At 33.5% G+C, this 24909-nt stretch overlaps 1 protein-coding gene across 1 annotated transcript; it reads right to left on the bottom strand.

Moving 5' to 3' along the window:
• Positions 1-6556: 6556 nt before the first annotated feature.
• On the bottom strand, positions 6557-24570 carry LOC111701842 (transforming acidic coiled-coil-containing protein 2; the record flags this gene model as incomplete). The annotated part of the gene is given in 16 exon segments (XM_023473303.1): positions 6557-6738; positions 8493-8552; positions 9677-9737; positions 9852-9914; positions 11003-11139; positions 11941-12006; positions 12395-12490; positions 12713-12933; positions 13683-13854; positions 15397-15459; positions 16093-16484; positions 16987-18148; positions 18910-19187; positions 19635-21860; positions 22544-22620; positions 24469-24570. Coding segments are annotated over 15 exon segments (5109 nt in total). The 3' UTR covers positions 6557-6675.
• Between the last annotated feature and the right edge of the window lie 339 nt (positions 24571-24909).

Below are 24909 nucleotides of genomic sequence, written 5' to 3'. Positions count from 1 at the left end.
AAAAGAATGTGAGCAAACTTTTTTTATTTCTTACATTTTTTCTACTCATTTCGGTAACTAGGGGCAGAGTATTTAAGTTTTCTGATACTGCTTTAACACCTCTCTTATAATAGTTACATACAACATGTGATGAATTAAAAAATATTCAGGCCTAGCTCTTTTTTAATACACAACGCACCATCATTATATTGTAAGTTTTAAGGCTTAAATTCTACTTTGTTGTCTTTTCCATTAGAAGGGACAGTCTAAGAAAACCCTACTAATAAACTCGTTTTTTGGTATGTAGACTTGATGAACTCTATATATTAGAATGATTTTAACCCGTTGTTGCATAATAGTGAAAAGAAAAATCATCAGAAAGATATTTGCAAGTATTCTCTGATCTAATATCAATCCCAAAGAGAATAGAATATATATTNTCTTAGACCTAGTTTGTTTATATTGTGGATAGATTTAAAAACCCAGTTGGGTTTTCATTTTCTTAATTGTGAAGATAAATTGTTCTAATTTTGTTCCTGGGATTTCTGTTGGTAGGTAATAAACTTCTTTGTTTATTGTTGAATGGTTTATCACGTTTTTCACAAATTTTTGTCTCAAACTGACGCTGTCAAAAACTGTAACTCCTGAAAACTTCTTTTTCTCTTTTATTTCTTTGTTGTTTGGTGTTTTTGCTAGTTTTTTAATGAATTGTCTCGGAAAACCTTTTTCTTTTAGAATGGCAGTAACTATTTCGTTTTGTCGACTTAGTTCTTCTTGAGATGTTGTATGTGTCTTGTTTGTTTTGAAATAACACAATCCGGCCATTTTCTTGTATTTTGGGCTTATATTAGAGTTAAAAGGAATGATATCATATTTAGAGTTGGATTTTCTTAGAACTGTTGTTACTGGTTTTGTAGTTGTAGGGTTATTGAAAATCTTAATATTTAAAAACTTCCCATATATAATCTTAGTTTCGACGTTGAATTGTATAGCATCCGGATAACCTGTTGTTATAATTTTAACAATTTTTAACATTGTTTCTGTGTTTCCTGTGATGTGTAATGATACATCATCACGGAATCTCAAATATCTGTTTACATTTTTATGTAGTTTGCGTTTTTGTAGTTTTTTAAATATCTTTAATTCGAAGATTCTAAGGATTATTTCGCTGCCTCTCGCAGAGTTGTCTCCCATCGAAAATCCGTTTTATAAATTCCCTTTGGTTCTTTAAAGTATGAATGGTTCATTGATACTGACATTAAGTTTAAAATATATTCTATTGATTCAGTTGAAAGTTTAGCTAATTGGCAGCTATGTTTTAAACATTTTTCCAATAACTCTTTGTTGCAATTTGAATACAAGTCCCCAAAATCACCTTCTAGTTTTAATGATTCGCCCCAGTTACCTGTGTGTGTTTTTTTAATTCTTTCTATTGCTTCCTCAATTAGAACTCCTAAATTTTGATGATACATATAAACTAGGTGTTCTATCTTTTATGCATAAATACATTTTTTAAAAACCTTCCAGCTTCCTTCCATGATATGTTTAATTCTTTAGCTGAACCAAATAGAACAAAATCATATAAACTTGAACGTATTATTTAAATAAGATAAAATTAATTTAGGTAAAAATATTTGAATCCTAAACAATAAGGACACAACACCATTCAGTTGTTGATGAAGTGATGAATAGACCGGGCTGGAACGGGTTCACCTGTGCAAGAAATAAATTTTTTTTATAAATTTTATTAAGTTTCCGGATTGTGCCTTTAAATAAAGAAACAAAAGTTTTTTAAAAATATTTTGCAGATTGTGCCTTTCATTGAAGGGGCACTGGACCCCTTGTTTTGCATGGGTCCAGTGCCGCTTGGCACTGGGCCCACGCAGGGTACCATTATGAATATATTTATTGGAAAAGACCATGTAAAGGAGGAAATAATAATCCAAGTTTCACCGTTCCATGCCCTTCCATTCCTCATGTATATAAAAATATAAAAATCAAAAAATAAAATTTAAGATTAAAGTTTAAATGAATAAAAATTTCCCATTTATTCCTTGTGTTTTATTTATCATCTAACATTAACATTTAAAATTACTTCCAATAAGGAGTACCTTGATGGAGTTAAATGGGAGTGGAAGTTAAAATCCTAATTTTCTTCGCATTTTCATAATTGTGAAGATCATTTGCTCAATTTTTACACCAGGAATTTCCATTGGAGAATAATATTTCTCTTTGTCTATGTGTAGTTTCTTGAAAATCTTATGCACAAATTTGTGGCGCTGTGATACCTCGTCATAAACTGTTTTAGAAAGAAATCTTTTCTTTGGTTCTGATGTTTTAGGTTCAGTTTTTTGAATCTTCCTTCTTTCTTCTTTCTCATTAAATTTTTTATACTCTAGAATTGTATGAATTACTCTATACTGGTTTCTCAGTTCTTTTTCTGATGAAGAATGAGTTCGTGCAGTTTTGAAATAGCTTAGTCCTGCCATCTTCTTGTATTTTTGGTGGGTATTTGAATTAGGAGGTATTATATTATACTTGTTGTTTTCTTTTCGTAGGACTGTTGTGAAAGGTATGGATGAATGTGGGTCATTATATATTCTAATATTTAAAAATTTCCCATAAATAATCTTGGACTCCATATTGAATTTAAGAGAGAGGGGGTATCCAGAACCAATAATTTTAACAGCTTTTTTAATTTCGTCATCTGACCCTGTTAAGTTTATCGAAACATCATCTTTAAACCTTAAAAAGCGTTTTACTGTTTTTATAAAGATTGTTTCGTGCTAAAACATTGAACATTTTAATTTCATAAATTCTTAGAATAATTTCAGAACCCCTTGCTGCGGAGCAATCTCCCATGGAAAATCCCTTTAGAGTTTTAAAAAAGCCATTTGGCTCTTTAAGATATGAATAGTTCATTATACAGTTAATGAGCAGTCTGATATACTGGAATGATGATTCATGAAATTTAGAGAAAAAACATGCAAGTTTGACGCATTCAGTTAATAGCGTACAGTTGCAATTTGAGTACAAATCACTGAAATATCCTTCAAGCTCAATAGAATTACCCCAATCTCCTGTTGTGGTTTGTTTTATTCTTGAAATACAGGGTGTCCCACGAAACATGACAGTATGCAGGACGACTTGAATGTCGTCTTGATTTTTGATATAATTTGCTGCGTTTATTTGTCAACCTAATTTAATATTGAAAGCACAAAAAACGCAGACCACTTTTTGGAAATGCCAGGGCTAGGAGAATTATGTAATAATTGTTTCAAGAATCATACATGTTAAAGTAGATAGAAGACTAAATGTCACAAATAAATTCAAATACCAAAGACGACTTTCAAGTCGTCTTCCTATTGTCATGTTTTGTGGGATACCCTGTAGCTTCTTGAACCCCTGTGACTGAAGGGGAGATAAACCCAAATTTACGGATAAATTCCTGTTCAGTATGAAACAAAAGATGATACAAATTTTATCTAGTATTTTCTGAATGATTTTGATTGGATCTCGCACGTATAGAACTTTTAATTTCTCTTGGACATTACTAGCATTGATTTTCTCCAGTTTTAAAACTTTCGGTTGTAACCTTAAAACCCCTATTTCGGACACTTTAATTCTTTTCCCATAAAAAATCTGTTTCTTTAATCATGTTTGAAAGTTCATGAGGTAGACCTGTCTTGGCTTCTTGAATAAAATTAAGGATACTTTGTATTATACCATTCTTCCGATATATTTCTTAACCCAAAATGTTTCTGTTCATTAATTTTGGAGTATTGTTCAAATAAATCAGATTTTTTAATACACACATATCCTACATTTTTGTCTGCTTCTATTATAATTTTGTCTTCGTCAATATTGAATGATTGTTCAAATGTTCTCATTGCTGGTAAAAACCTAAATTCTGCGAGTTTCAAGCTTTTTGAAAATTCTGATTTAACCTCTTTGTATAGTTTTAGGAACATCTTTACCATAAAACGTCTGTAAAATGCAAACTCTCTCTTTTTCATGCAATCTATTTTTCTTCTTTTTCTTCTCTTCTCTTTTCCTCTAATGTTCATAGCTTTTCTTTTCTTCTCTTTTTTCTCATCTTTTCTTTTCTTCTCTTCTCTACTCTTCTCTTCTGTTCTCTCTTTTCTTTCCTTTTCTCTTATCGTCTCCTCTTTGTTTTCTCTTTGTTGTCGACATTTAACCGGTTTCGAGCAATGCAGTACAATCCGTTGTTATGATTTTTTTCTGATTTGTTTACATTTCTAGCTTGTAGACCTAATTGAAATGTACTGCGTTTGTACTGTATAATTCAGCATTTGATCATTTGATATTTTGATATTTTTGCTCAAAATTGATCCGAAAGAAATTTTAAACCACAATTTAAACCTTGAATTTTAACTGACCACGATTAATAAAAAAGTTTATACAAATTCTAAACTTTCTGAATCTACTTTTAGTATTTAAAAAATAAGCTTAGATATATCATGACCACCTTAGGTTTATTTCAAAAATCGAAAACTGAACAGACGGCAACTTTACGGTCACAAAAAGATAATTAATTTAGGAAATTTACCAAAGGTTTAAAGTAGAAGTATAAAATAATAAGTATATTGAATGTCACATCTTGAAGTAATATTTTTAGCATTAAATTGTTTTATTTAAAGTCATGATTTTTCTTCGAACATTATAAAATAAAAACCTAAATTTTTTGTTTTTTGGTACAACCCGACAAACAAGACCAACCGAATACGCAAGACTTGACTTCAATGGCGTTCCTTTTCTATTGGAAACTTATCTTTTTAATTATCAATTTTCAACTTTTTCTCAATTTACTTCAAACACAACAATTTTCGCCGATTTTTCTGTGGTGGTTTAAAAAAACGTTAATCTACAATTAAATGTTTATGGATTCATCAAGCCCGTACCCAGGCGGGGGGGGGGGGGGGGGGGGTAAAGTAGTCTGGTGTAAAAGGGGGGTCCAATGATGAATTTGCACCCTCCCTCTCTTTTTTAATTAGTTGCTTGGTATAATCTTCTCTTGAAAAATTGAGTTATTAGCATTTAAAGTTTGTTATCATTCTGTATACAGTATAGTGTATAAACCAAATTAAATCTTCTTTGAAAAAAATTGACCTGGGGTAACATTTTCAGACTGAATTGGCTTGTTTTTCTTTCGCACATGAAGATGTACATGCAATGTAACAAATATGTTGCAGTATGTATCCAAAATTCAGAACTTTAAATTTTGCAGAAACATCACCTCAGTTTCAATATTTTGTTCAGACTATTCAAAATCAGTGAGCTTGAGTAGTAATATCAAAATTATCAACATTCTCTGGATTCCAATTTATTGGAAATATTGAGCTAAAATCTAAATTATGAAAATTTTCCTTGGACCAAGTACAATACAAAACATTAAACTCAGGGAAAATAGAACTTTCACTGTAACATTAAGTATAAGCTTAAATATCTAGGGTTGTTGACAAATTCGAAAATAACATGCATTAAAAAAACTCAAGCTAAAATTACACGTTTTTATACCAAAATTTTCTATGCCCCCTTGCGGCCTGCAGCCATCCCCTCCCTTGCTCCCTACGTTTCACTCGGTGATTCTGGGCCTATGAAGCAACACCCCTCTTTGCACCCCCCCTTGGGAAAATGCTGGTTATGGGCCTGGGTTTCACAGATTTTGAATATTTTTCCTTTTCAATAACTCTTCACTTGATGACCATTATTCATGATTATTTTTTTACTTTTGAAATAAAAACAGTAACAAAGCTTAGACGATGTCAACAGGTTCACCCAGGTAAAGAACCCTTCAATTCAGATTCTAGTATAGATAATGTTGTAATCTTCCAGTCAAGGAAAATACCTTCTTATAATTGTTTCAAGTCTTGTTCATTAAGGGAGGAATTTCTGGCAATTTTTTAGGGAGGAATCTCTTGCATTTTTAGGGAAATCTCTTGCATTTTTGGGAAGGAATCTCTTGCATTTTTAGGGAGGACTCTCTTGCAATTTTGGGAAGGAATCTCTTGCATTTTTAGGGAGGAATCTCTTGCATTTTTAAGGAGGAATCGCTTGCATTTTTTAGGGAAATCTATTGCATTTTTAGGGAGGAATCTCTTGCATTTTTAGGGAGGAATCTCTTGCATTTTTTAGGGAAATCTCTTGCCTTTTTAGGGAGGAATCTCTTGCATTTTTTAGGGAAATCTCTTGCAAGGAATTTCTTGCATTTTTAGGGAGGAATCTCTTACTTTATAGGGAGGAATCTCTTGCATTTTTAGGAAGGAATCTCTTGCATTTTTAGGGAGGAACCTCTTGCATTTTTCGGGAGGAATCTCTTGCATTTTTAGGAAGGAATCTCTTGCATTTTTAGGAGGAATCTCTTGCATTTTTAGGGAGGAACCTCTTACATTTTTTAAGTTATAAGCTTAAATATCTAGTGTTGTTGACAAATTCGAAAATAACATAAATTAAAAAAAACTCAAACTAAAATTACTAAGGCCTATCCAGATCATATAAAATCGTACTTATTTTTAAAATGTAGTTTCAAGAAAACTACCTAGAATTTTTTATTATATCAGATTAATAATTTATTAGTACTAGATATATTATACACATGATGGGGGTTAAAATCATATCATAATTGGGTGGAAAATAAAAACCGAAGACGACATAATACATATCGGAGAATTTTGTTTACTGTCCGACCCTGCTGATCAAATCATCACAGATCTTGGTTAGTTCATCATTATCTCGAGTCTAAACATAGATTAAATATTAAAATATCAAGTTTAAAATAATAATATATTATAAACTATAAATAGTAATCTCTGCTTGTCCGATCAAAACCCATGAACCCCCCTGGACCAATAACAACTGATTACACCCCTCTACTTAGTTTTTTCCTCATTGATATTAACCACATACCACTCTCTCCTTAACTCTATTCTCCATGATATTTGAAACATCCCCTCTCCTTAACTCTATCCTCCTTGATATTTAGCCTCTCTCCCTAGTTTTATTCTCCTTAATATTATGATTCCTACACCCCCTCTCCCAAGCTCCATTATCCTTGATATTATGAAACCTACACCCCCTCTCCTTAGATATATTCTCCTTGGTATAATTAAACCTACACCCCCTCTCCTTAGTTCTATTCTCCTTGGTATAATTACACCTAAACCCTCTCTCCATAGTTCTATTCTCCTTGATATTATGAAACCAACACATCCTCTACTTAGTTCTAATCTCCTTGGTATAATTAAACCTACACCCTCTCTCCCTAGTTCTATGCTCCTTGATATTATGAAACCTACACCCTAGCTCCCTAGTTCTATTCTCCTTGGTATAATTAAACCTAAACCCCCTCTCCTTAGTTCTATTCTCCTTGGTATAATTAAACCTAGACCCTGTATTCCTAATTCTATTCTCCTTGATAATATGAAACCAACACCCTCTCTCCCAAGTTCTATTCTCCTTGATGTTATGAAACCTACACCCTCTCTCCCTAGTTCTATTCTCCTTGATATTATGAAACCAACACCTCCTCTACTTAGTTCTATTCTCCTTGATATTATGAAACCAACACCCCCTCTCCCTAGTTATATTCTCCTTGATATTATGAAACCAACACCTCCTCCAATTAGTTCTATTCTCCTTGATATTATGAAACCAACACCCCCTCTCCTTAGTTCTATTCTCCTTGGTATAATTAAAAGCACACCCCCTCTCCTTAGTTCTATTCTCCTTGGTATTATGAAACTTACACCCTCTCTCCCTCGTTCTATTCTCCTTGATATTATGAAACCTACACCCCCTCTTCCTAGTTCTATTCTCCTTGATATTATTAAACCTACACCCCCTCTCCCTAGTTCTATTCTCCTTGGTATAATTAAACCCACACCCCCTCTCCTTAGTTCTATTCTCCTTGGTATGATTAAACCTACACCTCCTCTCCTTAGTTCTATTCTCCTTGATATTATGAAACCTACACCCCCTCTCCTTAGTTCTATTCTCCTTGGTATAATTAAACCTACACTCCCTCTCCTTAGTTCTATTCTCCTTGATATTATAAAACCAACACTCCCTCTCCTTAGCTCTATTCTCCTTGATATTATGAAATCTACACTCCATCTCCTTAGTTCTATTCTCCTTGATATAAAAACCAACACTCCTTCTCCTTAGTTATATTCTCCTTGATATGAAAACCTACACTGCCTCTCCTTAGTTCTTTTCTCCTTGATATAAAAACCTTTACTCCCTCTCCTTAGCTCTATTCTCCTTGGTATAAAAACCTACACTCCCTATCCTTACCTCTATTCTCCTTGATATAAAAACCTACACTCCCTCTCCTTAGTTCTCTTCTCCTTAATATAAAAACATACACTCCCTCTCCTTAGGTCTATTCTCCTTGGTATAAAAACCTACACTCCCTATTCTTAGCTCTTTTCTCCTTGATATAAAAACCTACATTCCCTCTCCTTAGTTCTATTCTCCTTGATAGAAAAACCTACCGTCTGCTCTAAAGACCTTTCCAGGGAGGCAACCCTCATCTCAGCCTTCCTCAAAAGGGCCTAAACATAAAATATACAATATATCTTTTTCCACCTTACAAATGTAGAACTAGTTTTAACACAATGCCAAGATCCGCCATTTATTAGCTCCCTGGGTCATATAATTCAAGAGAGAAGAAAAATCTCTCCAAAAATATATTTGTTTCACACAAATGGGAATTAATGTTTCACGTTCTTAATTATTTTTACGGAAAAGTATCTCCAAGAGGGGGAAACAAGCAAGTTAAATGAGTACTTTCATTTTTACAAGAATAATGACATTTGAGGAAAAGTTATTTATTTTTAAGCGACAAGAATCAAACAGAAAAATAAAGCTTTACCACAGGTTAAATTGTTTTAACATTTACGAAAACCATTTCTTAAAATATATTCTATGATACAGTAACTGTATATATATATTAGGGGTGTTCATTTTTAGGGTCACTTTTGGTACAGAGATGGAAGGTCGCCAGAAAGTTGCAAAATTTTGCAAGATTAANAATAATAATAATAATAATAATAATAATAATAATAATAATAATAATAATAATAATAATAATAATAATAATAATAATAATAATAATAATAATAATAATAATAATAATAATAATAATAATAATAATAATAATAATAATAATAATAATAATAATAATAATAATAATAATAATAATAATAATAATAATAATAATAATAATAATAATAATAATAATAATAATAATAATAATAATAATAATAATAATAATAATAATAATAATAATAATAATAATAATAATAATAATAATAATAATAATAATAATAATAATAATAATAATAATAATAATAATAATAATAATAATAATAATAATAATAATAATAATAATAATAATAATAATAATAATAATAATAATAATAATAATAATAATAATAATAATAATAATAATAATAATAATAATAATAATAATAATAATAATAATAATAATAATAATAATAATAATAATAATAATAATAATAATAATAATAATAATAATAATAATAATAATAATAATAATAATAATAATAATAATAATAATAATAATAATAATAATAATAATAATAATAATAATAATAATAATAATAATAATAATAATAATAATAATAATAATAATAAAAATAATAATGATAATTACTTGTAGTTTAGTAATCTCTGCAGCCTTACTTCTCTTCACCTCCTCTAGCTTCTGGTTCGCTCTGGAAAAACAAAATATGAAGGGATTGTTCCAATATCTGGGTAAAAGTAGCAGATACCAGTTATTAAAGGGACTGTAAGGGTGATTTCAGAGCGAAATAAATAAAAAAACTTACTCTTCAATCTTAGTTTCAGCATGAGTTTTCAACAGTTCATATCTCTCTTCTGCTCTCTTGTTTCTGAAATAGTAAAATCTAATTATAATCACAATTATTATAAAAGAACAAATTAAAAAAAATCTTAAATTAACTTTTATTCTTTTAATTTTTATGTTATTGTTGTAAACTCCGAGCTTTATTTATCTACAGCAGAATTTCAAACGCAATAATTAACTCTCTTAGTTCATATTTATTAATTCAATAATTGTAATAATTGTATATTTATATTTAGGAGATTAATATTCAGCATTCGGATCCACCTCGGTCTCAAACGACATCAGGAGCTCTACCCTTCTCAGCATCAGCAAGGACATGTGGGTCAACAGTTCCACCTCCATCCTCAGATAGCGTTCCTCCCTAGATATCCTCCTATGCCCCTGAGATGCATCTATAATCCATTGATGCAAGTTCTGCCAGACAACATCTATCTGACCCTCGATCCTTCTCCAGTTACTGATAACTACAGTGACCCGGCCTCTGTCTGGCTGGAGGCCCAGTCTCATCCACAGGAGGTCATTCTCATCTGCATCCTCCGGCCTATCCTCCGGGTCTGGGGGATCTACATTAGGATCCCCCGTCTGGGGGTCAACTCCTCCTGGCTCTCTCCTATTCCGATCATTCCCTCCTTCATCTACAGGTCTCCCAGGCACACCAGCAGCAGGCAGGACCCGAACTACATCCCCATGATCCTCATGGTCACCACCCCCTGGGGGTAGGGTGGTCGTAATCTTCATGATAGCTTTTATTAACCCTTTGTGGTATTGTTAATTACTTAGCTATTAATATACTTATAATCCATCAAGAATTATTTATCTTTTATATAACTTTACTAAGCTATTGGTCTTGCTTAGCGTTACAGAGCTATCTTATCTAGCTTTACGGAGCTATTGACTTTACTGAGCTATTAACTTTATCTAGCGTGCATTGATTATCTCACTTGAGATCAGAGATAAACAATGCCACAAACTCTAATCCGTCGTTATTTATAATAACGCTTTAGCAACTTTTATGGTATTTTAGTTACTTAACTATTGATACAATTATTAACAATCTAAAATCAGTTATNTAAATACGCCTCTGCCCCCCCTACTACAACAAACTAAGCTTACCGCTTACTAAGATCCTCCACTGTCCTCTTCAGCATATCCTCGTTAGCCTTGAATCCTCCGACAACCTCCCTTGTCCTCTCGTACTTCCGGTGAACGTCATTAAACGCTCGCTCAACTGCGCTCAGGTCTTCCAATATCTGAATATTCATTTCCGGTTAGTCCCTTCTTAAATGTCCTGTCCTGTGTTTTGTTCTATGGTCCCGCATTAAGTCCTGAATTATATCATATCCTCAGAGGAGTAATCAGGGGGGCTATGGGGGCTCAACCCCCCACTTAATCAGTCCGATCTATGGTTACCAGGGGGTCTTGTGACTCTATGTGTGATAAACCCTCATTTGTTAATAATAATAAGAATTATATGAGCAGCATTGAAATAAAATTAGTCAAGTTTTATATCTTGCAATGAAAAACGTAAAGAGACTGTAAGCTTTATTTTAACTAACCCTCCATGCAAGAAGGGGAATGGAGGATTTACAACGGTACTCTATAAACCCATGACTGATCATCAACTGCTGAAAACTCTCTTAGTCTCTAAATGGAATTCAAACTGCCGAAAAACTGTATTTCATGAAAATCTCGAATATTTTATATCCAACGCCAGGTTGTTAAAAGTTCCAACGAAAATAATTAATTTGTTCTTAAATGTCAAATATTGATATTTCTTTTAAAAACCAGGTGTGAATCGGACAGTCACTTTTTATATGGAGTGTAACTTTAATTTATGTCTATTTATTCATTAATAAAGTAAAACAATATAAATATGTAATAACTTCAAACAAAGTTAATAAAAATGCGAATATTTTACATTTAATGAATGAAAATGGGTTCGAATTGAAAGACATACTGAGTACATAATAATACACAGGGGCGGACACAGGATTTAAGTGAGGGGGGGGGTGTGTCCGCCCCTGATAATACATCTAAATCAAGACAAATACCTGATCTCTTTCTGTCCTAAGTCTATCCTTTTCTATTTCTAGAACCACGGTATCCCTTTGTTTTTCCTGAAATTGAGAAACAATTTAAATTCCAAGCTTGGCACCATTCAGTTTCGTTTCTCTCTCGACTTAAACATTTCATTTTACGAATTCAACATTTATAACTAAGTTACCAATGCTATTCAAGCTAATTAATCCGTTTTCAAGGTTTTTTGGTTACAAATCCCATCCCATCCCATCCCACTTTTATGGAAATCCTACTTCCACAATACCATTTCGAAATGAGTATACAAAATCTTATTGGATTGAGGCTTTACGCTTTGCAAAGATATAGACTAAACAGATAATTCAACTAAGGATGCCTAACACTCCATTTAACCCACAGACTTAGAAATAGGCGTTTTTGAGCTCCCAACAAAAAAGTACTGAGCTATATTATTAGGATATATTATACCTGGATAAGCTGACTTATGGTTTTCTCAAAATCTCCGATAACGAGGAGCATCTCGTTATTGTTAGAATCCATCTGTGCAATATCGGACATTAATCCCTGAACAGAATATCGTCTTCATCATAGAAATGGAAATGCGGGAAAGAATCTACAGTTATATTTAAATCATGTAAAGATGTGCTTCTTCTATTATAGGTATTTCATATTTCTAAACTAGGGTTCCCAATGAAATTTTGATTTGCGCTGCAAATTTTTTACTTTTTTTTGGCTTTCTTGCAAATTAAATGTTCGCACATCTGCGTGGAATTCGCGAATTTCTACCTGTATCTGCTTCTGGTTCTGTTTTATCTCCTGTTGAAGGTTCATCAGCTCCTTGTCCTTCTCCAACAGTCTTTGCTCGTGGAGCAGACCTAGCTGCGTCAGGTTGGAGGTGGTATCTCCTGACAGAGCTTTCAACTGCGTCAGTGTTGACGCATTGATGTTGTTAAAATGTGTGAGGTCGGGGATATCGTCCGGAAAACATAGAGTTCCATTCTTGTGAGCTAAAACATGTTTCAATTTAGTGCTGTCGTCTTCTGCGTGAATATATAACAAATACGACTATTAACGCTCCACCATCACAATCCATATAATACAACTTATTAATTGAAAAAAATATTGAGGAACTGATTCCTTGTCTCAAATTCTGAGAAAATTATGAGTATAATTGGAGAGCAATCATTTATTAAGAGACATTAAAAATAATAAAATTGAAAAACAATTTCGTTTTTAATGTGATAATATTTTACATCTAGCCAATTTAACAGTAGGTATATGTATAATGAAGAAACTTCAAAAAATGTTTTGACTTGGAATTTAGAACTAAGGAGGAACCATGATACACACATCTGATCAGTCACTTTAGTCATTAGTCTATCACTTTTTCATAACCAAAACCCCATTTGTCGAACGTTAGCCCAATCGGAACTTTTAGTTGGATCTTAAAAAAATATTAACAATTTTGATTTTTAAACTCTTATCGCAAAAATGAGGTCTCCAATACTGAAATTGAAAAAGTTCAAATCTGCGACGCGACCCCTCTTAATATTCAAATTTATAGGACGTTAGGGCACACAGAGACGGCTTTAAATGGGGGTTTCGTCATGAAAAGGTAGTGACGAGTTTTTTGGATTTGCACACCTAGACTTGGTGCAAACACTAGTCGAGGGGATTCCAAAATGCTATATCCTGAACCCTGATCATTTCTATGAAGTAAATTATGTCTAGTGAGGACTGTGCTTTGAGTTCTCACCTGAAAGAATATCAAGATGTGATTCCATGTTCCTAGTACTGGATTCAACAGGTTCCAGGGATGCAAGGGTTCCAGGTTCCTTGGATTTAATGGTTCCAGGTTCCAGCATGGCTATCTCACCTCCTCCTGAGGTTATCACAGACTCATCGTTCAGATCACCCAGCATACAAAACTAAAATATATTTTTTAAGGTTTAATTTTAAAAATTGAAAGTTGTCGTGGTTTTTAATTGGACTATTGAGCATTGAGTACAGCCATAATTTCATACAACCCTCCATTTGCAGAGTGGTATGACCGATTTACAACCTTAGTCACAACAAAATGATATCCTTAATAATTTTCTAGCTGAAAATTGATTATTTTCGATTGTAGTTTTTTTTTGAAGAATTTAGAGAAAAACTACAATGTGTTAATCAGAGCGAGATATAAAGGGTTCCCTAGTAAATCAGACATGCTGAAAATTAAATGGAGGACCACCACTTACATCACCTTAACCCACAACTAAATATTAAATGGAGGACCACCACTTACATCACCTTAACTCACAACTAAATATTAAATGGAGGACCACTTACATCACCTTAACTCACAACTAAATATTAAATTCATCTGATCAGTCACTTCAGTCATTAGTCTATCACCTTTTCATAACCAAAACCCCATTTGTTAAACGTTAGACCAATCGGAACTTTTAGTTGGATCTTAAAAATATTAACAATTTTGATGTTTAAACTCTTTTATCGCAAAAATGAGGTCTCAAATCCTCAAATCGAAAAAATTCAAATCTTAGACCCCTCCTAATGTTCAAATTTATAGGACAAAAAAAGACGGCTTTAAAATGGGGGTTTCGTCATGAAAAGGTAGTGACGAGTTTATTTTTGGATTTGCACACCTAGACTTAGTTAAAACACTAGTCTTGAGGATTCCAAAATGCTATGTCCCGAATCCTGATTATTTCTATGAAGTAAATTATATCTAGTGAGGACTATGCTTTGGGTTCTCACCTGAAAGAATATTAAGATGTGATTCCATGTTCCTAGTACTGGATACAACAGGTTCCAGGGACTCATCGTTCAGATCACCCAGCATACACAACTAAAATATTTTTTTTAAAGGTTTAATTTTAAACATTGAAAGTTTTCGTGGTTTTTAATTGGACTACTGAGCATTGAGTAAAGCCACAATTTCAAATAACCCTCCATTTGCAGAGTGGTATGTCCGATTTACAACCTTAGTCACAACAAAATGATATCCTTAATAATTTTCTAGCTGAAAATTGATTATTTTCGATTGTAGTTTTTTTTTGAAGAATTTAGAGAAAAACTACGAAGTATTAATCAGAGCGAGATATAAAGGGTGCCCTAGTAAATCAGACATGCTGAAAATTAAATGGAGGTCCACTTGTATTACCTTAACTCATAACTAAATATTAAATGAAAGATCAGTTTGACTATTTACGTTACAAAGTATTTACATGTAGATTGTCAATGAAAGACAAAAACGATTGTTTTGATAAATATGTGCATATTTTTTTGTTCAAGGCTAATCTCCCTAAAACCCTGATCTTTTAAAAACAAATAAAAAATGCCAGGTCCCCATTATTAACGCTTTATGTTGTGATTATAAGAAGTCCCAAAAAAATATTTTGCGAAAAAAAGAACATAAAATATGAGAAAATCATTTAAACATTCTGAATATATAAACCATTTATTACCTCTGGTTTCTTAATGCTTCCAGAGGACTCCCCCAAAGTTGGTAGTTCCAGTTCAGTCAAGGTCTAAAATTAAGAACAAATAAATGAAGGTTTTTAAAGCAATGTTTCTTAACAAAATTTGATCTTGTTACTTTGATATTTTTCTTCTTAAGGAATTGGGTATTTGCCACCAACTTTGATTTTCTAATCCATAGATCTTTGTAACCCGGTGCTGTAGACCTTAGATAATTCAAACTATGAATTCGGTCAGATTAATAAATCTTAAGTTTGAAATATCAGAGGTAATTTACGCCATCAGGTTGCAAAGATAAAGGGATTAGAAAATTTGAGTTTGTGGCAAAGATTGAATTCATTTGTATTTTTAATCATTGCTGAGAAATCAGTAAACCGAATCTGATGGATTATGTTGTTAAAATAAAAGTTTCTGATGTGGATAACAGTTCATAGCGCTATTTCATAGAAAAGTTTAGACCTCTCCAAAAATCCATTAATCTTAAATGTTAAATAATTATATATTATATCTACAAAAACATATAGTACAGCCCTTTTTCTGTGTAATCAAATAAAATGAGACAAAAATAAATTGAAATAAATAACATTAAACAATTTGAAATTATTTGAAATAAACTAAAATGGATAGAATAAGACTGAAAATGAACAGAAATGAAAAAAATAAATAAAATAAGATTAAAAAACCTGATTTGGAAATTCTGAATTGATCAACTTTTCTAAATCCAAAGGTTCAGGTACAACATAGGAATCATCTATTTTATATTTGTTTGGTCGAGTAGACACAAGCTCCACTGGTGTGGGAGTACTGGTTCCTGATGGAGAAGGTTCTAGGTTTAAAGGAGTACTAGAGATATGTTCCAGGTTCAAAGGAGTACTGGATTCTTTCGGTTCTGGGTTGGTCTCCAGGTCCAAGACAGAACTGATAACTCTGGGTTCACTGGGTTGTGCTGAAGTAGGTTTCTCTTGGGTTGAAGCCAGCTTGTTGTCCAATGGTTTATCAATCAAATCGTTCTTTACTGAAGATTTGGTTTGGAAGGGATCAAAGTTCGGATCATTCAGAAAATCGTAATTGTAACCTTAACACATTTTTAATAAATTTGTATGAATCTTTGCTCGATTTTCAAGAGATCTTAAATAGATGGTTTCACGCTTATAATACATTCAGTCCTAGGGAATATTTCAAAAGCAACTTGAAGGGACTATAAGACGTAGTTTTAAGTGATTTTCTGTAAAAAAAAAGTGAAGTCCTATTCCCAGCAGTACCTTTCAGAGCTTACTTTGAATATATCACAAAAGGAAGATATCTTCGTTTTTCTATTTTATATTAATTCTCTCAATTTCTTTTTTGGTCTCTGCTGCATAAATCAGTAAGTCACTTTTTTAAACAACCCAATTTAAAAAATGGTAAATTTTTCCGATAGAAAACCGACGATATCACTCTTAATTTTCCTCAAGCTAAGGTTTAAAGGACGAATCGGGCAAAATAATTTTTTAATGGAGAAGTACCGATAATAACTGTATAGAAGACATTTTGAAAATTGCTTCGCCTCAGAATTAAAACAATGTTGAATTTCTAACCTGATATTGCTACCGGTGTGGGATTTGATTTTTCTTTCTCTTCCATCTTCTCTGCTCCAGCAGTTTCGTCTGGAGTAGGAAGGTTTATTGGGTTCTCATCTACTACTGATCCTAACCTAGACTCAGGGTCAGGTAGGTCAGCTGCAAGGTTGAGCTCTACTCTTGGAATATCTGGAGTTGGTTTTAGATCCACTCCTGGAGTAACCGGAGATGGTTTTAGATCTACTTCTAGAGTATCTGGAGAAGGTTTAGAAACTACTTCTGGAGTATCCAGGTTTTCAACTCCATCCTGGATTTGATTCTCGTTCATTTCAAACTCCACTGTGGATTCACGTTTGATTAAACTTTCCTTCAATTTGCTTATCGGAGATTTGGTAAGTTTAGCAGGGGACGATTCAGTAAGGTCGTTTTTATTTATATCGTCCACAACATTCGTCTTGGTGACAAATGGATTGAAGTTAGGATCGTCCATGTTGTCTAAGAAATCAAGGTTGTATCCTTTAGCAGGGGCTGGGATGGGATTCTCGAAAGATTCTGTGGGTTCTGCTGCTGGTTTTGGGACAGGTTTCTTCTTCTTCTTTAACCAGGGTTTAGGGACTTCTTTCTTCTTTTCAGCAGGTTTAGCAATTTCTTCAGACTTGTCAGACTCGGGAGTCAGAGAATTATTTGATTTTAAATCTACGTTGGTGACATCAATCTCATTAGACTCTTTGGGTTCTGTTGTAACGTCGAATGAGCCCCTGACTGCAGTTTTAGTTTCGAACGGATTAAAGTTAGGATCATCAAGCTGACTTAGAAAATCAAGGTTATATCCTTTAGAGGGAGGAGGAGGAGAACTTGAACTTTCTCCATCCTTAGTCGGTTCATCGACTCCGGAGGTTTCAGGGGCTGGAGCAGGTTTTGCGGATTTCTTTAAAAGTGGTTTTCGCGGGACTAATTTCTTCTTTGCCACCGGATTTTTTGCAGGGGGTTTTGGAGCAGAAGAGCTTGGTTCTCCTGCAAGGGAATCTGAGGGGGTTGGTTCTCCAGGAACCGGAACTGAGGTTCCAAAGTTTTCCAGGATTGCGGTTTTGGTCTGAAACGGATTAAAGTTGGGATCATCCAAATTGTCCAGGAAATCCAGATTGTAGCCTTTAGCAGGGGGAACAGGGATATCATCTTCCTACAAGAATAAACTGTTAAAGCTTTTTAATAATAATTCGATTAAAGGGACTGTAAGCGTAATTTCAAGTGACCTTTCATGCAAAGATGACAATGACCTATTTAGAATGCTTTGTCTGATCAAGTATGAATTAGATATCAATGTTTTCGGTTTCTTTAAACTTTTTATTCTCATTTGGGGTTTCTCTGCGAAAGTGAAGGCATTTCTTGCTTATAAGAAGCAATGGAGAACCTCAAAGAAATAAAAACGACGGTATCTTCCACATATTTTATAAGATTAAGGTTTCAAGAGTACCTTTGTAAATCGGACATTGCCATCTTTGCATGGCATTGGCCAATTTAAATTACGATTACAGTCCTTTTGAATATAGAAATAGAAAAGAAATGAATGAGGGAAAGCCGAACAAGCTAATATCCAGTTAGAGTTGAGTACACTTAACACAAATGACGGGAGATATTGTTTTTTTTTCTCTCTCTCTCTTGATACGACTTGTGGATGAATGCAGTAGAAACAACTGAGGAAATTGACAGATTTCCCCTCTTTTCAAGATAAAAAAACAGACATCTTTCTCATAGTTACTTTGATAAAAGTTTAAAGGCACCGTTGTAAATCCTGGCATGTAACTCTAAAAATTAAGCATCACTCAAAATAATTCGCTTAAGGAACATCTCGAAAAATTTCTTGTTGAATAACGTTAAGACACTAACAGGCTCTTTTAAATAGAAATAAATTTAAAATATAGAAAACAAATTAGAATTTACCTCTGTGTTCTCCATTCTGGGATTACTCTCTGCAGTTCTTACATCGGATAATTCTATCTTAGAAACTGCTTCGGTCTCCTTGGTTGTATCTGTATCCTTGACGTTAACTGTATCTGTATCCTTGACGTTAACTGTATCTGTATCCTTGACTTTAACTGTATCTGTGACCCTGACTGTATCTGTATCGATGTGTGTATCCAGGTTTAGATGGACTGTATTGTATACTACTGTAGGCTGCTGCAGCAGACAGCTTGGCTTATCAAACATTCCTAACAAATCTAGAATTTAATTCATATTGTTTTTACAAGATAACAATATAAACTATTTTATCATCTATTTTCAATCTAGCAATATGAATTAAGATCCGAATTTATGCTTTGATTTAACCAATTCTCAACCTAATGCATTTTTTATAAAAAGATTTTAAGTGACTAAAAAAAGTTGCCTTTTGATAAAAATGTTTTGATTTTTGCATTGCGTGAATATTAAAATATCAGTTTTGACGAAATTTGACACGTAAATCAGATTTAACAGAAGCATTTTCAGCACTTGCCATAAAACTACCTTATGCAAGATAGACATTCATTTTTTTTTTTATTTAATGATGTACTTTAATCAAACTCGGTATATGAAGCAAATCAACTATTCCTAGAAACAAAATAAAAATATTCAATCTAAAAAAAAAAAAAAAATTCCTCTCCTTTAAATTAAAAAAAAAAAGTTACCGTCGGAGCTTTCCGAACCTTCTTTTCTTGGTTTGACAATAGCTGTAGGTTTTCCAGCTAGCGGTGATTCAAACAGATGACGCTTAACAGCTTCCATCTCATGTTGGATCCCACCCAACGGGTTCTTAAGGGGTGGCAGAGGAGACATAGATGGGAGTTTAGGGGCGTCTACGGGGGTGTCTGACAAAGGGGCGATGTGATGCAATTTTATAGCTGGGCTTTCTCCTTGGAGAGCAGATTCTTGTTTGTTTACTGCTTCAAGGACATTAAGGGGAGCTTTAGTGATGTCATTAGATTCCTCAGAATCAGCTGGGGCCATCGATTCAGTTGCTTCTTCCCCAGTGTTGGATTCAGCTACTGTCATTGATTCAGCTACCACAACATCAGTACTAGCTTCAGTGGCTGCGATTGGTTCAGTTACTTCAACTTCAGTATTAGGTACAGTTTCTCCCAGCGGTTCAGTTGCTTCTGCCTCATTGTTGAATTCAGTTGCGTTCATTGGATCTGTTACTTTTAACCCAGTATAAGATTCTGCTGCAGACATTGGTTCAGTTACCTCTGATTCAATGTCTAATTCATCTGGTGCCATTGATTCAGTTGCATCTGCTTTAATATATAATTCAGCTAGTGCCATTGGTTCAGCAGCTTCAATTTTAGGATTACATTCAGCTGGTTCCATAATTTTAGTTGCTTCTGCCGCAGTATCAAATTCTGCTGCAATTAATTCACTAGCTTCTACTTCAGCAGTAGAGATCTCAGTTTTATCAGCTTCAATATTAGAATCGGGTGCTGCTTTTGGTACAGTTGCTTCAGGCTCAATATCTCTTTCAGCTACTGCATTTGATTCAGCTAATTCCGCTTCAATACTAGATTCAGCTACTGCCATTGATTCAGCTACCGCCATCGATTCAGCATTAGACTTGACTGCTGCCGTTTGTTCAGGAACGTCGGCATTAGATTTGAATTCTTCAATTGATTCAGTAACTTCAGCATTAGATTCGACAGCTGCTATTGGTTCTGCTCCGTCAGATTTTGTATTTTCAGCTACTGGCACGGATTTATTTACTTCTGCATCACAATTAGATTCTTTTGCTTCCATTGGTTCACAAGGATTACATTCAGCCGGATCAGTTACCTCTACTTCAGAATTGGACTCAACTACTACATTTTGTTCTGTTGTATCTGCAGTAATTGGTTCAGTCATTTCGGACGCAATATTGTATTCAGCATCTACTTTTGGGTCAGTTTCTTTTGGTTTAATACTTAATTCGGCTCCTACCATTGGTTCAGATACGTCAACTGCAGTATTGGATTCAACATCTGCTACAAGTTCAGTTGCAACTTCTACTGCTTCTAATGGTTCGGTTGCTTCTATCTCAATATTAGATTCAGCAACTGCCATTGATTCAGTTACTTCCTGATCAGTAACAGATTCAGATAAAGCCAGTTCAGTTGCCTCTGAATTAACAACTGATTCACCAGCTGCCATTGGTTCGGTAACTTCTGCTGAAGTATTGGATTCAGTTGCAGTCATTGTTTCAGTGACATCTTTGTCAGCATTAAATACAGCTTCAGTTTTTTGTTCAGTTACTTTTGCTGCAATATTGGATTCAGTTTCAGTTTCTGTCATTGGATCATCTATTTCTACGACAAAATTAGATTCACCTAATGCCATTGGTTCAATTACTTCTACAGCAGTATGAGATTCAGCAACAGCCATTGGTTCAGTTAGTTCTGCTTTAATGCTAGATTCGTCTGCTGGTTCAATTCTATTAGTTTCTTCTGCATCAGTGCTAGATTCAACAACGTTCATTGGCTCAACTCCTTCTACTTTTGTATCCAATTCAGATTCTGAAAATTGTTCAATGGGCTTGACTGAACTCTGAAATTCATTAACACCATTAACTTCTCCTGGTTCTGAGGCATTAGTATTTACTTCAATGGATTCATGGGCTTCTTCAATGCTCGCTTCTTGTGCAACACACATGTTATCCTCAATAGTAGCTTCTACAGTATTATCTAAATCATTATTGATCTTTTGTTGTTTTTCGTTTTTAAGAAAAAGGACGAGTTCTTCCTCTCTAGGTGGTTCAGGAAGCTCTGCAGGTTCAAGATCTGGTATACTCTCTAAGTCTGGAGGAGGATCAGGGAGCTCAGGGGTCTCAGATTTATCCTCAGCAATGTCAAATATCTCAGCTCCTTTTAAATCTATGTCAGGATCGTTTTCTGAAACAAAAATTAACAGTAAAATTCTCAATCAGTTTTTCTCTACTCAGAGACCGAAAATTATAATGAGTAGGAAGTAGTTGAACTAGTTCAACCATCCGTACTACCTAGTTAACTACATCTCATATTCATTGATTCCGACTTCTGAACATTAAAATCAGAAATAGTATACACAATTCTTTGTAATAAAGTTTTCAATAGTCCTGAATAGTCTTTGCGTGGAAGTTAATTATAGACTCAGTATGGAATTGAAACTCAAAATAAAACAGCAAAATATTACTGTCATTTAAAAAACAGTTATCCAGACAAGGAACTAAAAGTTTCACGAAAAATGTCCAATGTATAATAAGTCTGAAAAAAACCAGAAACAAACAAACGACAAGGTTATTTTCATTTTAATCAACTTATGGTTGGTTATACAAATAGCATAAATGACACAAAAAAAAACCAAAATCGCCAAAAACAAAAATGACAATGGCAAAAATTACTGATCACAAACTGACCTTTAGCAAAAATGAAAATAAGGAAAAATTACATGTAAAGCTAAAATTCCATATTAAAAACTGAGATTTAGCAAAAGTGACAATTAAAATGTACAATCTAACAACTAGCAAGAATGGAAAATAGCCAAAATACATGATTCACAACCCGCACAACCCGGATAAAAGCTAACTGACACTTACCTTCTTCACTATGAGTTGAGTCTGAGTTTAATCTTATATTTCCAAACATATCAGTAAGAGAACCAAGGGTCTCCCTCCTACAACATTAAAGGCATAAATTTTGGGAAAAATTTTAAAATTTGACATTTTTAATACTTAACAAAAAAATAATTTCTTCAACTTAACGAAAAAATGATTTTTTTGAGTAGTAGTTTTGTCTAACTCCTTGGAACAAAGGTTAAAGATTGTCTACCTATTTTAGTCTTGTCTTTCCTTTCGAACAAAGGATTTAAAGGTTGTCTACCTAATGTAGTCTTGTCTAACTTCTTGGAACAAAGGTTTTAAAGATTGTCAACCTATTGTAGTCTTGTCTAATTCCTTGGAACAAAGGATTAAAGGTTGTCTACCTCTTGTAGTCTTGTTTAATCCCTTATAACAAAGGTGTCAAGGTTGTCTACCTAGTCTAGTCTTGTCTAACTCCTTGGACCAAAGAATTAAAGATTGTCTACCTTTTGTCGACTTGTTTTATTCCTTGGAACAAAGGTTTAAGGTTGTCAACCTATTGTAGTTCTGTCTAGGTCCTTGGAACAAAGGTTTAAATGTTGTCTACCTATCGTAGTCTTTCTTAATTCCTAAAACCAAAGGTTTAAAGGTTTAAAGGTTGTCTACCATATGTAGTCATGTCTAACTCCTTGGAACAAAGGTTTAAAGATTGTCTACCTATTGTAGTCTTGTCTAACTCCTTGGAACAAAGGTTTAAATGTTGTCTACCTATTGTAGTCTTGTCTAACTCCTTGGAACAAAGGTTTAAAGATTGTCTACCTATTGTAGTCTTGTCTAACTCCTTGGAACAAAGGTTTAAATGTTGTCTATCTATTGTAGTCTTGTTCAACTCCTTAGAACAAAGGTTTAAAGGTTGTCCACTTATTAAAGTCTTGTCTAATCCCTTAGAACAAAGGTTTAAAGATTGTCTACCTAGTGTAGTGTTGTTTAATTCATTGGAACAAAGGTTTAAAGGTTGTCTACTAATTGTAGTCTTGTCCAACCCCTTGGAAAAAAGGTTTAAAGATTGTCTACCTTTATAGTCTTTTTTAATCCATTAGAACAAAGGTTTAAAGGTTGTCTATTGAAGTCTTTTTTATTTAAAATGGGTGCCGGTGATGGAACAAACCTCTGTAGAGTAAAAAAGTAGATGTTAGTTCCACATTTATTGAAAATATATTTTAGTCTGGGTTGACAATGACCCTCGTCAGTTTTTGAAATTGTTTCTGTCAAGAAGATTAAAAACACAGTTTTTTCTAGACTCTTGTAACAAAGTTTAAAAGGTTGTTTACCTTTTGTAGTCTTGTCTAACTCCTTGGTACAAAGGTTTAAAGATTGTCTACTTTTTGTAGTCTTGTCTAACTCCTTGGAACAAAGGTTTAAAGGTTGTCTACCTTTTTTAGTCTTGTCTAACTCCTTAGAACAAAGGTTTAAAGATTGTCTACCTTTTGTAGTCTTGTATAACTCCATGGAACAAAGGTTTAAAGATTGTCTACCTTTTGCAGTCTTGTTTAATCCCTTAGAACAAAGGTTTAAAGATTTTCTACCATTTGTAGTCTTGTTTAATCCCTTAGAACAAAGGTTTTAAGGTTGTCTATTGAAGTCTTGTCCAACTCCTTGAAACAAAGGTGGTTGTCAACCTATTTTAGTCTAGTCTAACTCCTTAGAACAAAGGATTAAAGGTTGTCAACCTATTGTAGTCTTGTCCAATCCCTTGGAACAAAGGCTTTAAGGTTGTCTACCTAGTGTAGTCTTGTCCAACCCCTTGGAACAAAGGTTTAAAGATTGTCTACCTATTGTAGTCGTGTCTAAACCCTTAGAACAAAGGTTTTAAAGGTTGTCTAATGTCTACCTAGTGGCATCTTATCTAATTTTTTAAAAACAAAGGTTTAAAGGTTGTCTACCTATTGTAGTCTCGTTTAACCCCTTGAGACAAAGGCTTTAATGGTGTTATCGAGTCTGATTCCTCCGAGTCCAGCTTAATCCTGTATCCCAGTTTACCAGACCTGAACATAGGGAAATAATCAAAAAAATTTGGAGTAGAAAAACTCTTCAAAAAAAATAGACTACAAACTTAAAATCTGTTTAACCCAAAACAGAAATAAAACTCCAAAAAAAAATAAATGAGGTATGAAAGCCAAAAATAAAACACCACTGCTGTAACTTTAAATTTTAGTATATTGTTTCTACACAAATAAGCATGAAAAAGAATACAACTCGAATTTCAATTTTGACAGACTTTCTTATTTCAATTAAATCCCCAACAAAATTGTAAACTTTCCTAAAAATTAATTAAATAAATTAACTAAATAGATCTAATAAATCCTAATGGCCCCCCCCCCCCC

This window comes from Eurytemora carolleeae, unplaced genomic scaffold (assembly GCF_000591075.1).
Source record: "Eurytemora carolleeae unplaced genomic scaffold, Eaff_2.0 scaffold218, whole genome shotgun sequence".
NCBI classification, from domain to species: Eukaryota; Metazoa; Arthropoda; class Copepoda; order Calanoida; family Temoridae; genus Eurytemora; species Eurytemora carolleeae.
The sequence above is the reverse complement of the archived record's forward strand: the minus strand, read 5'-3'. Positions and strand labels throughout refer to the sequence as shown.